Raw genomic sequence first — 13583 nt, forward strand, 5'->3', positions numbered from 1 at the left:
ATCCCACTTCCTGATCAAGAATCCACATCTGGGTCTCAGAGTGTAATATCCTCTTTCACTTGAAATACAATGTCTATCAAAAGGAGAATCCCTTGGGATACCTGAATACTGAGAGGGAGCAATTTGCAGAGAGATGTGCCCAAAATGTTTCCAAAAGGGAAGATGATTTGAGAAACTGGTTCTTCTAAAATATATGTACTTGGAAATGGAGGTGTTGTTCAAGTTGCTAAAGCACTAGCTTCGAGCAAACATGCCAGGCAAGAGCACAAGTCCCTGAGTACAAACCGCAGTACTGGCAGATTAGCATATATAATTTTTAATCTTCTACATTTTTAAATTTGATATTTGAATCCAATCTATATCATATCTAATATACATGTGTCAGATATAGATATTTATACACGTATATTATAGATACATACATATATCTATGTACATATATACATGTTAGATATAGACATCACCTATGTATAGATAAGGTTAAATATATATGAGACTTATTTTATGTACTTATATTTACATATACCATATATATTTATGAGTTTATTTTACTGTCGGGGTTTTTAGCGCTTCTTGCCTCCTGACCCACAGGAGGGACAAGGAGAACACGCCCCAACTAAGAGGAGACTGGCCGCCTTCAACCAGCCTTCCCTCTCCAGAGGGAAGACACAGACGCGCCAGGGAGACTGTCACAGCAAGACTCGTTTATTGGGAAAGTACAAGGGGCTAAACTAAGATGCAGGAGTCTATCAGCATACAGGTGGGCAGGGCAAGGGGAGGTAGGTGCAGTCAGAGAGGGCGGCGGGGCCAATCCGTGGGTTTGAGGTAGCCTTATTTTACATCACAGACCACAGCCAAACCTCCCAAAGAGGCGACAGGCAGGTTGGATTTCCAAAACCAGGAAGTGAGCACTGGACCACGAGGTAGGCCTTTTACCCTTGATGTGATGTGCCCCACATTATATCAGTGTCTTCTTTCTGAAAATATCATTGCAATATTATGGTTGGCATTTAGGCCAAAGAAAAAGAAATGTTATAAATCAGATAACTACAATTTGTATTGATTTAATTTATCAATAAAGGTCACCCATATCACATAAATTCATATAGCCACTGGAATTCCATCTTTTTTTGCAGATACTTCCAATGAAACATACCAAATGAAAGACCTAGCCAATGTCCCAAGAATAGAAGCCCCTGAGAGCACTGCAAACCTGTACCTCCTGTCAGCCATGAGACAAATATTTGATTTGGCAAAACTTCGAACCAAAAGATCAACGCTTTCCCCACCGGGGGTTAATGTCTGCCCGCAGGAATCCGTGAGGCAGATCTTAGCCAGTCTTCAAGCTTATTATCGGTTGAGAGGTAAGGAGAGCAATGCAAGCTATCAGTGTTTTGTTCCTTTCACCTCTTCTGTCTCAGTCACGCAAGCATGGAGACATGGGTTTTCCTCACCGTGAAATGCCAAGTCTCTCTTTCATCCATATGTAGATGAGCCTTCTAATCTGCTAGAATCAGTCACAACCATTTCAAAGCCATGGTCGTACTCAGCTCTTGAGGTTGATAATGATGCCAGGTGACAGAAGGCTCTTGAGGGCATTTAAGACCTCAACAAGAAACTGTGATACTCGGGTTGGAGCTTTTCTTTTTAGCATTGAAAACTAATGTCTGTTTTTGAATCTTGGTGTTCTTACAAAAAACAACAAAAACTGGAGACAATTACAACATAGAGAATCTGATCAAGTATCTATATATGTATATATATACACAAGTATATGTATATGAACAAGTATATGTATATATTCTATATAATAAACATGTGTACATAATGGGTTTTAGCTGCTCTGGAATGCTCCAGATAATTTCAAATAATTCAAAGTATTCCGACTGCCTGAAGCTGAAGTTCAATTTATCTTCCATGTGGGAGTTGAGTACTTCAGCAATTTCTACATTGGTCATACAAGGCTGTAAGCCCATCCCATGCTGCAAGCTGGCTCCATTCTAGCCTGTGATGTGCTACACATTTTGATAATTGAGACTGCATTTCATCATGCTAATAGCCAGCCACATTCTGGCAGATCTACTTCTGTAAGATATGTGCAGGACCAAGTTAATCTGATGAGTTCTTCTGGAGCTGTGGAAGCATAGTTAAGAAACAATTACCAGAAGAAAAGATGTCATGGAGTCTTCCATTCCGATTTCCTATGTGGGACACAGAAGGTGTTTCTCTTCTCAACTTCTCCTTATCTTTACCTTGTGATTCAAAAGTGAATTCATGCTAAAAACTTTCCCCCAAAATCAAGTCATATTCTTTGTATTCAGAATGAAAATCAGTTTGCTTTCTGATAAAAGCCAGACTCACAGAAAAATAGAAAAAGACTCATAGTCAAAGAGAGTATTACTATTCTGAATTCCCAGTGTCATCTCTCCAGGAGATAGCTTCTTGGTAAATATTTACTGATAGATACAGACACAAAGAACTCATTCATTGGCATTACAAAGAAAAGACAGTAAATTATTCATCTTGAATATAACTACACATGGATCAGTTGGCACTGCCAACTTCCACAGTGCCTTATAGACGGATAAACACACACATATGAGTTACTGGCATCCTAGGAAATATGAGCACTCTTGTTAACTAGTTTCCTATAAAATCTAATTCTTTACAATATTCACAAAATAGGAGTGGCCACCGATATTTGGAAAACAGACAGTTTACTACTGCAATCAAATTTGCAGCCTTGAATTTGTGTTTGTAGCTCTTATGCTTAATTAGCTCTGCCTCTTTCATTCTTGTTTCTCTGGATAAAAGAAACCACTGGTTTTCTCCCCCATGGCCATGAGAGTCCATTTTCTTTACGACTGTCCCCAGGCAAGCTGAAATTTTTACTATTTATCCATGTGGGTTTTTCAAGTCTAACAAATTAGTTCACAAAGAAACAAGAACTAAGACTTAGCTATAAACCAAATATTGTTTGGTATAGTCTTCCACTTGCTATTCTCACTGCTGCCTTTACAGCATTATCTTCCAACAAACTCAGGGGACAACACTGCCGTATGCCTAAATCAAATGGCATATTGAGCTATTTCTTTTCCCAGTGCTTAAAGCCACACAAGTGAAAATGTTCAGATTTTGTGGCTGAATCCTAAACTCACTCACCCCAGAGCACACGTGCAAACAAGTTGATTTTCTGGCTGTCTGCAGGCTGAACTCTGTGACCGGAGGCAGCCCAGCAACCTCCCCTCAGAGCACAACACTTCATCCATCACTCTTTTCTTTCCTCACTTTTCTCCCCATAGGCACATCAATAGCTAGGTGCTGTCTGAAGAAGCAGGCTACAGAGGGATGCAGCCTTGGTTCAAGCACAGGTGGGAACTTGCTAGACTTATAGATCCCCGGATACCACCCCGGTCTGTTGGCCATCCTCTGAATTTTAACAAGATCCACAGGCCATTTGTTTGTGCCTGAAAGTTCTAGAAGCACTGAAGAAGCGAGTTTCTAGCCCTTATATAAAGGTAGGAAAACTGAGATCAAAAGTGCCCCAGACACAGCTGCCCAGGGAGAAGGGAAGGAACAGCGCTCCTGACACCACCCTCAGTGTATCTCTCGTGCCCCACGTGTCCAGCCTGGCTCTGAGCTTTCTCACAGCATTGGGCTTATGTAGTACTTCCCACTTGTGGAAACAAGTCCTTTGCCTTGTCTCTGCACCCTGGGAGCCCAGGGCCAGAGGTCGTCAGGGCAGGAAAGCCAGGCGCCAGTTTGCCCAGCCAACTCCCCATACTGAAGAGGAAGATTGTGCAGACCAAGGGACTGGAGCAAGCCATCACACTCTCTGAGGTCTGTAAATCCCTCCCACAGTCAAGGATGCTGCGAGCTCCGAAACAATGGGAGAGTCCATCGTTCCATGGTGGGTCACAGGCTGGGTCTCCCAGTCACAAAGTGGTTTTGGGCCTCTTGGGTTGTGGACATTTTCAGGCCAGAAAAAACTTAGTGGTTCTAACACACACACACACACACACACACACACACACACACACACACACACACACACTCCTCTCAAAGAGCCTAAAGGAAAGTCAGAGCCACTGAATACTCTTAGAAGCCATCAAATTATCTTAACAAATAATAAAGTCTCCGTAAGAGTAGCAGATGTCACCAGGTGCTGGGGACCTTTCTGGTGACTCAGACTTTAAGGATCTGAGTTCAATTCCCAGTACCATCACCAACAACAAAAAGACAAAACAGGAAATGTCATGTGACTCCTTTTTACTCTATATCCACAGTCCATTCTAATTCCCCTCACACGCTAGTTTCAGCATAATTTCTATTACGCTTTATAGCCATTCCAAATTCTCTCCATAATAAAAACATGTGTATGCATTGTATTTCCCATGACTTTAAACTTTCTGTGTAAAAAGAAAATGCTTGTAAATTCAGTTGCGTTTATAACATTATATATTACTCTTTAGAACAATATACGGTGAGTTTGATGAATTTCTTTATGTTTATATTGACAGGTGTGATATCCAGGTTTTCATAGGTATTAGAGCTTATAACTACAAAATTGGAATGCAAAATTAGAAACAATAATTTGGATGGGATCCAAATAAATGGAGGGCCTGTAGCTTAAATTTTCATAGATTAAGCATTTGGCTCAATAAAATTACATTGGATCCACTATGCATATTTTTCAGTCACTGTGTATATTGCATATTGTTAAAATAATTTTAATGGGATTCATTTTATCCCCATTCTTTGACTTGCTTTCACTTTAATGCTGAGAAAATTGGTTTCCACAAATACGTGAATAGAAACAAAGTTTTGTTATAACAATGTCTGTAAATTTGTTGTTTTGGTTTGGTTTGGTTTGGTTTTGATGCTGGTCCTTGGGTTTGAACTCACAGCTGGGCTCTGTCCCTGGGCTTTCTCTGAGGACAATCACTCTACCACTTGAGCCGCTGCTTCACTTCCAGATAGCTGTGATTAATTGGAAATAAGAACATATTTTCTGCCCTGGCTGGCTTCAAACCATGAGCCTTATGTCTCAGCCTCCTTCAGACATGAGCCACTGGTATCTGGTTCTTTCCTTTTTTTACTTAATAATTCTACATGTGCAAATACTTGGCTAGAACTCAAAGCCTTGTACTCTAGCTTGGGTTTTTCCACTCAAAGCTGGTGCTCTGCCACTTGAGCCGCAGCTCCTCTCCCAGGTAATTGGTAGTTAAGTAGAGTCTCATGAACTTTTCTACCTGGAAAGTCTTCATACTGGGATCCTCAGATCTCAGGCCCCTGAGTACCTAAAGTTACAGGGTGTGAGCCACTAGCACCTTGCTTTTCTTCTTTCTCTGTAGCACATAGTAGGTGCTCAATCCAAATTCCCCTCAATAAATTCATTTCCATAGACTGTAAATTAATGCATCACCATGCACTGTGGAAAAACTGTACCTGTGAGGAGCCCATGGCCAGGAGGAGCATTTTTGTTGTGTTTCTTTTTACACCTGGCCTTCTCGCACCCTGATAACTGTGTTGCAGTGTGCCAGGAAGCTGTATGGGAAGCATATCGGATCTTTCTGGACCGCATTCCTGACACAGGCGAATACCAACACTGGGTCAGCCTGTGCCAGCAGGAGACCTTCTGTCTCTTTGACATAGGGAGAAACTTCAGCAGTTCCAAGGAACATATGGATCTTCTTCAGCAGGTAAGCCTCAGCTGCGGGCAGGACCTAAAAACACTCAGCTCCTGGGTCACCAGCCCCTTCTGAATTGATTTCTCCAATGGAAGGGTTATTACAAAATGCCAGGAGATACCTGGTAAGACTCGCAGGAGTCTGATTCCTGTGAAATAATATCATTCAGGCAGGTTGAAGTGTAGTTGAAGGGAGAAAGGAATGGAAATAGACTTGAGCTCTTCCATTACCATTATCTCCTGGTAAAAATTGCTTTTTTATCTTTTTCTTTGCAGAGAATAAAACAGAGAAGCTTCCTCAAGAGGTAAGTACCAAAAATAGAGTGCTATGTGCTCTTAACTTTAAAAAAAATTCATCTAATGGAGTGAGTACAAGTTTTAGGATTTTGACAGCCATGAAGACTGGTGGAAGTCATTCTGATAGATAACTTATGCAGATATTCTACCAAAGATAAATAAGTATATGAGAAGAAAATGAGCAGACCTTACAGGTTCAGATAAATGTTGCATTGATTTCAGGGGGAAATAAAAGTAATTCATCACTATATTGTAGGTATCTAAAGTGTGTTTTCACATGCAAGCTACACAACAATTAAAAAGTTGATTTTTAGAATTAATGGAAAACCATTAGTTTTCCCAGGGAAATACTGAACACAATCACAGCGCAATCTGAATTTGGAACGCTCATTCAGAATTCTATAAAGTGTTAGTATTTCTCAAACAAAATTACTGAAGCGCTGAGCTATGTCTTCAACAAGAACTGAATATCAAATAAGGAAAAACCAAAGTGCAAAATCAGAAAGAAAAAAAGAACGAAAACAGGACAGGAAACGTGCACTCACAGAAATGCTTAAAGAAGGGAGAAGTGGTTGCTCAAAGATAAACTTCATTTTCTAACTTTTCAAAGTCTGAATCCCAAGATATTACTATGAAAAAGACACAAACTTGGCCATAGGAATTCCTAGGAATTCTTCATGATCCTCAAGTTGGTTTCTTAGTTTTAGTTGTCTTTGTCACCACCCTTGCCAACACCATTATTAATGTAGTCTATGAAAAACAGGTCAACTCTGATTTCCCTAAATAAATGTCCTTGCCATTAACTTCTTCTCTTTAACTTGCATAATAGCTGCTAAATTAATATACCTGGCATATTCCTTCTTTTATATGGTGCTCAATATGCTGCTCAAAGATTCCAGACTTGTGAGATTCTGGTGGAGGCTGACATTTGAGGATCTTGATTCAAAACCAGCCTGGCAGGAAAACTCTGTGAGACTCATTTCCAACTAACCACTCAAAAAGTGGAAAATGGAGCTGTGGCTCATGTGGTAGAGTGCTAAGCCAGCCTTGAGTACATGGAGCTCAGGAGCAAGCCCCAGGCACTTGTGTTTTTATGGAACACTTCCTGCCTCAAGGGCAGACGCTGTCTCAGAACTCTCTGAGTCAACTTCATGCGTAGTTCCACTGGTCCATGTCAACAGCCTCATGAATCTCAGTGTTGCCAGGAAAAATCAGGCCGCTTGGCAAGGTCACAGGAGTAGATCACAAACTTTGTTTCGAATACACAGCGATATTGACTCCTCTGCTGGAAACATAGGCTGATAACTAAATAAATAACTAAAATAGAAATGAAAAGCAATGACCATCCACTAGTAAAAATACCCACAGAATATCCCAGATCTAGAGAGAGAAGCATCCAGTACTTTAACACTCACCTGCTGCATGCTTCTCTCATAAATTAAATATGTGTATAAACACACATGTGGTCACATGCATATATTCAAAAACACATTAATTAAAGTGTGGCATATGCAGAAGACTGCAGTGGTGTCTCTCCTTTGAGGAGCTTACAGTTTAACAGGATGAGTGTGTTGTCAGGGAAGGGTGCTCACCAATGAAGGGAGGGAGAGTGCACGGATGCACTCATCACACTCAAAGTGCATACATGCACATGGAACTGGATACATTGAGGGGAAGGCTAGGATTGGGAGAGAATAATGGAAGGCGTCCTGACTGAGTGAATTGACACCCCATTGTACAACTGAAGATGAAAGAGAAAGGTGGGGGAAAGAGGGAGAGAGAGAGGGGGGGGGACAAAGGGAGGGAAGGAAAGAAGGGAAGGAGGGAGGGAGGGAGGGAGAGAGAGGGGGGAAGGAAATTGATACTCCCCTAAGCCAAAAAAGAGAAATGGAGTTTCTCAAGAGGAATCCTACATTAGCCACAGTTACCAAGATAAGAAAGAAAGAAAGAAAGAAAGAAAGAAAGAAAGAAAGAAAGAAAGAAGGGAAGAAAGAAATTCTCTTACACTGCAAACCTTTCCAAGGAGATAAAGAGAAAATGTTCTCACCTCAGTAGCCTGTAAGTCTGCCAGTTTCACAGGACTTTGAAATAAAGGCCAGTGGGAGACCAGGACGGCCAAGCATTGGCAAGCAATTGGCAGCTCTTGCTCTGGGCTGAGGCTGCAGATTGCCAGCTTAGCGGCTGAATTACACCTGATCATAAAGGCTGAGGACCGTGCACCTGGCACTTCATTCCTGCACAAAGCAGGCTGCGGATTTATGCCTACTGCCATGGGCAGCGTTTTTAGAACTGTCTTCTCCACTCGTTTCCTTTTCATAGCAGAAAAAAATACCAAGGAAACTAGAGTCATAATAGGAGGAAGGAAATCTGACTATTCACAAATATCCATAAAATAAGACAGAAAACCCTGAGCTATTGAAATGGTTGATGGGGGGGAGGGCTTATTTAACTATGATCTCCTTTTCTGGGTGGGTTCAGGGTTTGCATTCAGGGCCTGGCTCCTGCTCTGCTTGCTTGTTCAGCTGGTGCTCTGCCACTTGAACCACATCTCCAGTCCTGCTATTCCAGGTTTATTTTGGAGATGCAATCTAGTGAACTTTTTTTGCCCAATCTGTGGCCTCACATCATGCTCGTCCACATGTCAGCCTCCTCAGTGGTCGGCATGGTGGGCATATATTACCAACATCTAGACAAAATGTATTTATTAAGCTCATAGTATATAAAGCCGGGGGTGCGGCAGGGAAGACATAAAGCTGTGGTCTCAAATTCCACAAGAGTCTAACTTTATCTTTGGCCTGTGCCCACCAATGCACTGACATTATCACAAGTGACATAATTTTGATTGGTCAGGCCTCCCTCAGGTAGGGATGACTGATACCATTTTGAATACTGTACCCTTTGGAAATGTATAACGGGTGCCCTTCTTGATTCTGTCCAGTCTAGATGAATCTGTAGGTATGTTTAGATCTTCATAGCATCATGAGCCATGAAAGTTAGATTCAATATGTGACCCTAACATCGATACAATTCTTTGGGAACCTTATAATTAATTGAAACAAAACATTCCTGTGTGATTCATGGGATAGCCCTACCATCACTACTTTCTAAACACGGCTTGTGTGCTTCAAGCGGTAGAGCACCAGCTGTCAGCAAGCCAGCTGAGTGAAATCATGAGACCCTGCATTCTAACTCCAATACTACCTAAAATAAAAATCAAAAGAAGGGCAAGTGAAACTTGCTAGCATGGACCAACGTTCTCTAGGCAGCAGCTATACTGTGAAGCACCTTTCACACATCTGTGCCCAGCACAGCATCAGGACACTGGCCTTTTACACAGCAGACAGGGACTGTGTCCAAACTGCATATTTAACACACCTGGATCCCCCAGAAATCTAACATTTTTCCATGGCTTTAACCACAAGAGTTGCTTTATTATAGAAACATAACTCTTCAGCATTGGCAGAGCTGAAGATTTTAGAAAAAGTATTACAGTCACAAATCTTGTCCATGACCTTGGATGTCAAGGGCACTGGGGGAGAGGGGGCGTTGTTAGATGTTTCTTCAATAAATGTATTTTCAAATATAACTTTGGTAGAAGGGAAAAATAGCCAAATCTCATTTTATGCTTTCTGGTAACTCTGAAGTCTGTTCAGTATGAACACTTCTTGATGGAGTTCTCTATTCTCATCTAATTCCCTCTCACCGACCCTGCCTTCTTTCTGTTGCCCGCCTAGCAAAGATGAGATGTCTACCAAGCAGACGTGGACAGCGCCAAGGAAGACCCCTGCACGCTTGCCAGGTACGCCTAGAACATCTCCTCTGTAGTGGACAGGTATGCCTAGATCATCTCCTCTGCAGTAGATAGGTACGCCTAGATCTCATCTGTTTCTGACAAAGCTGGTCACAAAGGCAAGTTAATTTTACAAAGCAGTCCTTAATTAAGGCCTTCTCAATTCTAACTGGAAGGTTCTCCAGCCTTGTAACATAATTTGAATTCATTGTGTAAAACTAGGAAAGTGGAGGCATGGAAGAAAAGGAAAACCAAACCACCCATCACCCTACAATTTTGAGGGCAAATTATAGCATTGTGTCAGAAGGCCTTCATCGGTGTATCACACAGCCTAACCCCTGGCTGCTGCTGCTTTTTGCTTATTTTGTTTGCCAATCTTGGGACTTGAACTGAGAGCATCAAACACTAGCTTGGCTTTTTTTTTGCTCAAGGCTGGTTCTCTACCACTTGAACCACAAATTCTGCTTCCAGCTTTGGGCTGGCTAACTGGAAATGAGTCCAAGTTATATTGTATTCATAAACTGCTTTGTTCAATGGAAACTCCTTTGAACAACTACCTAAAGACAATAATAAAAAGGAAAGATGACGAAATAAAGAAAACAAATAAAGGCTAAACATACAAAAAAAACGTCTCACAGATTTATCTGCCTGGGCTTCAAACCACAATCCTCAGACCTCAGCCTCTTGAGTAGCTAGGATAGCAAATGTGAACTACCAGCCAAGATTTTTCTTCTTCATTTAACATAAATATATATTAATTATTCTACTATTTTCTTTCAAAATTCATTGTTAATGACCTCTAACAATTTTGATTGGTTTCATTATGCTATTTTCAAACATATATGATGAATATGTATGCACTTTTAAGCATTCAAGACAGAACTATTAATCCTCTAGGCAATGTTTTTCCTCTGTTTATTGGATTTTGTAATGTTGAGAACTCAAATTTTGATTACTTAAAATCTATAAATTGAGGGCCCAGGAGTTTTGCCTAGTGGTAGAATGCTTGCCTAGCATGCATGAAGACCCAGGTTCGATTCCTCGGTATCACATACATAGAAAAAAACTGGAAGTGGTGCTGTGGCTCAAGTGGTAGGGTTCTAGCCTTGAGAAAGCCCAAGGACAGTGCTTAGTCCCTGAGTTCAAGGCCCAGGACTGGCAAAAAATCTAAACATTGACAATCTAGGGGCTTTTAGGCAATATTGATATCTTTTCCCCATTTTTTTATTTACTGATATTCTATGAGACCCATATTAATCATAGTTAGATGATTTATGTCCATGTAAGTGATGTTTAATTATTTAAACTTATAAATCTTTGTGAAATCACTAATTCCTCAATGTCCAGTCCCAATTATCATATATTAAAACAAGGATTTCTAGGATTAGAGATATAGTTTCAATATCAGAATGTTTGCATAAAAGGATGAATGGCGAGGGTTCAATTCCCAGCACTGGAGGAAACAACAAAGATAATAATTGAAAAACAGTAGATTATGTTGGAAAAGAGAGTTACAGCTTGGGAGGGGGTAGGAAGGGAATGGGAGAGAAAAACATGCAAAGGGTAACAATGTTCAAGAAGTAATGTACCCACTACCTCGGGAATGTAACTGTAACCCCTCTGTACATCATCCTGACAAGAAAAGAAAAGAATAGAACTTCTAAGAATTTTAATAATTTTTACCAAATTAGTTTACAGAAATTGTACCTAACTCATTGGTTTAAAAGGTTGCATACTTGGCAATATTGTTTTCTATTTTATAGTTGAATTACATTTATATTTACTGTTAGACTTGACTATATTTCTAACAGGCTAATCTAATTCACAAGACATTCAAAGGCAGAAATTTAAAAGTCAAGTCACAAATAGTCATTTGCCAAAGTGAAAATAGAATATATTTTCAGCATCCTCTGTTGATAATTTGAAGTCTCAAACTTTATTAAATTGAAGGCTTAAATCATTGTCTAAAAGAAAAACATTCCCCCAATGTTTATTAGATGATTGAAATTTCTCTCTCACAGATTTTGTTATGGCAGTCTTACCATTTTCCAACATAATTTAAGAACAGTTTTAGCAAGGTACATTGATGCATCCCTATAATGCCAGAATTTGGAGGATTAAAGCAGGTAGATCTCAAGTTCAAGATCAGACAGGGCTTCAAAATAAGACCCTTTCGCAAAAATACAATATTACATGAATATGGATATGTTTATGTTTGTGTGTATATGTGTATATACATATATGTACATATTCATATATGCTTTTTAATTTTTCATCAACAGAAGTTATAAGCACAAAGCAGCTTCATTGTGGTATATACAGCATCTGTACCATAATTTGATCAATATCACCCCACCTAAATTACTCTTTTTCACCCTTTATCTCTCCTCCCATCTCTTTCCTACTAGCTTCTGATGGGTTGCTTTGTGTTATTTTTATACATATATAATGTATACATGCACTTTTAAATATTTAAAACAAAATTATTAATCCTTTAGGTGATGTTTTTCTCAGTTTCTTTCATTTTATTTATGGCAATAATTTTTAAGAAATCAAATTCTGATTACTTAAAATCTGTAAATTGACAAAAATAAAGGTTTTATATAATACAATGATGATGTCATTTCCCTATTTTTTATTTCTCTGACACTGTAGGAAGTTCTTATGATTATATTTTCATATCATTCCTAAATTCTGCTAATTTACTACCACTAGATGAACTTGTAAAGTGAGTACATAAAAAACTTACTAGCAAAATAAACATGTACAAACAAGAAAAGCTGCAATATTGTTCCCTACCCTAACAAGCCAATAAAATTGGACTTCTGAGGCCTAATCTTATGTCTGACTCCCAAATGAATTAGTTACAGAAGGAAAGTATATGTTTTTTCATGCTTTACCTTGATTTCATTTCTTTTTTTTTTCCAGTCCTGGGCTTGAGCTCAGGGCCTGAGCACTGTCCTTGGACTTTTTCAAGGCCAGAACTCTACCACTTGAGCCTCAGCACCACTTCCAGCTTTTTTTCTATGTATGTGGTACCAAAGAATTGAACCCGAGTCTTCATGCATGCTAGGCAAGCACTCTACCACTAAGCCAAACTCCTGGCCCTTGATTTCATTTCTACATTAGAAAACAATCCATATCACAAGCTTGAGCTCATGTCTTCATGCACTTGCCTGACTCTTTCACACAAATCTGGCCTTAGTTCTCTTTCAATTTCTCAATAGTTAATTGAAGGTAAGAATCTCATGGCCTTCAGGAGGGATCACTACTACACTGTTGGTGGGAGTGCAAACTCGTTCAACCACTATGGAAAGTAGTATGGCAGTTCCTCAAAAGACTAAACATAGAATTCCCCTATGACCCAGCAATTCCACTACTTGGCATTTACCCAATTGTCCAGAAACAAGGGCATACTAAATCCACAATGATGTTCATTGCAGCACTATTTACCATAGCAAAGATATGGAACCAACCCACATGCCCCTCAGTCGATGAGTGGATCAACAAGATGTGGTATTTATACACAATGGAATTCTATGCTGCTGTCAGAAAGAACGACATTGCCCCATTTGTAAAGAAATGGAAAGACTTAGAAAAAATGGTATTAAGTGAAGTAAGCCAGACTCACAGGAACATAGGCTCAATGGTTTCCCTCATTTGTCATAATCAGTAGAAACCTTGGGCTCTCATAGCACAGATTTACAATAGAACAAAATCTAGAGACATAAGGCCAAATAGTATGACACTAAATATAAGACCTCCAGGATAAGGAAATAAAAGCCATATAATGAGTGATTGTTGTCC

The 13583-nt window shown here is 39.8% G+C and overlaps 1 protein-coding gene across 1 annotated transcript in view; it reads left to right on the forward strand.

The window, feature by feature from the left end:
* Positions 1-1216: 1216 nt before the first annotated feature.
* The window catches only part of Impg1 (interphotoreceptor matrix proteoglycan 1), a 70507-nt gene continuing 58140 nt past the window's right edge, over positions 1217-13583 (forward strand). The window contains exons 1-4 of the mRNA XM_090337780.1: positions 1217-1364; positions 5536-5702; positions 5966-5994; positions 9721-9785. Of these exons, the coding sequence (XP_090193906.1) occupies positions 1232-1364; positions 5536-5702; positions 5966-5994; positions 9721-9785 (394 nt within the window). The 5' untranslated portion in view covers positions 1217-1231. The remainder of the gene's footprint in view (positions 1365-5535; positions 5703-5965; positions 5995-9720; positions 9786-13583) is intronic.

The sequence above is a fragment of the Megascapheus bottae genome, chromosome 8, assembly GCF_031878675.1.
Source record: "Megascapheus bottae isolate mThoBot1 chromosome 8, mThoBot2.hap1, whole genome shotgun sequence".
Taxonomy (NCBI): domain Eukaryota; kingdom Metazoa; phylum Chordata; class Mammalia; order Rodentia; family Geomyidae; genus Megascapheus; species Megascapheus bottae.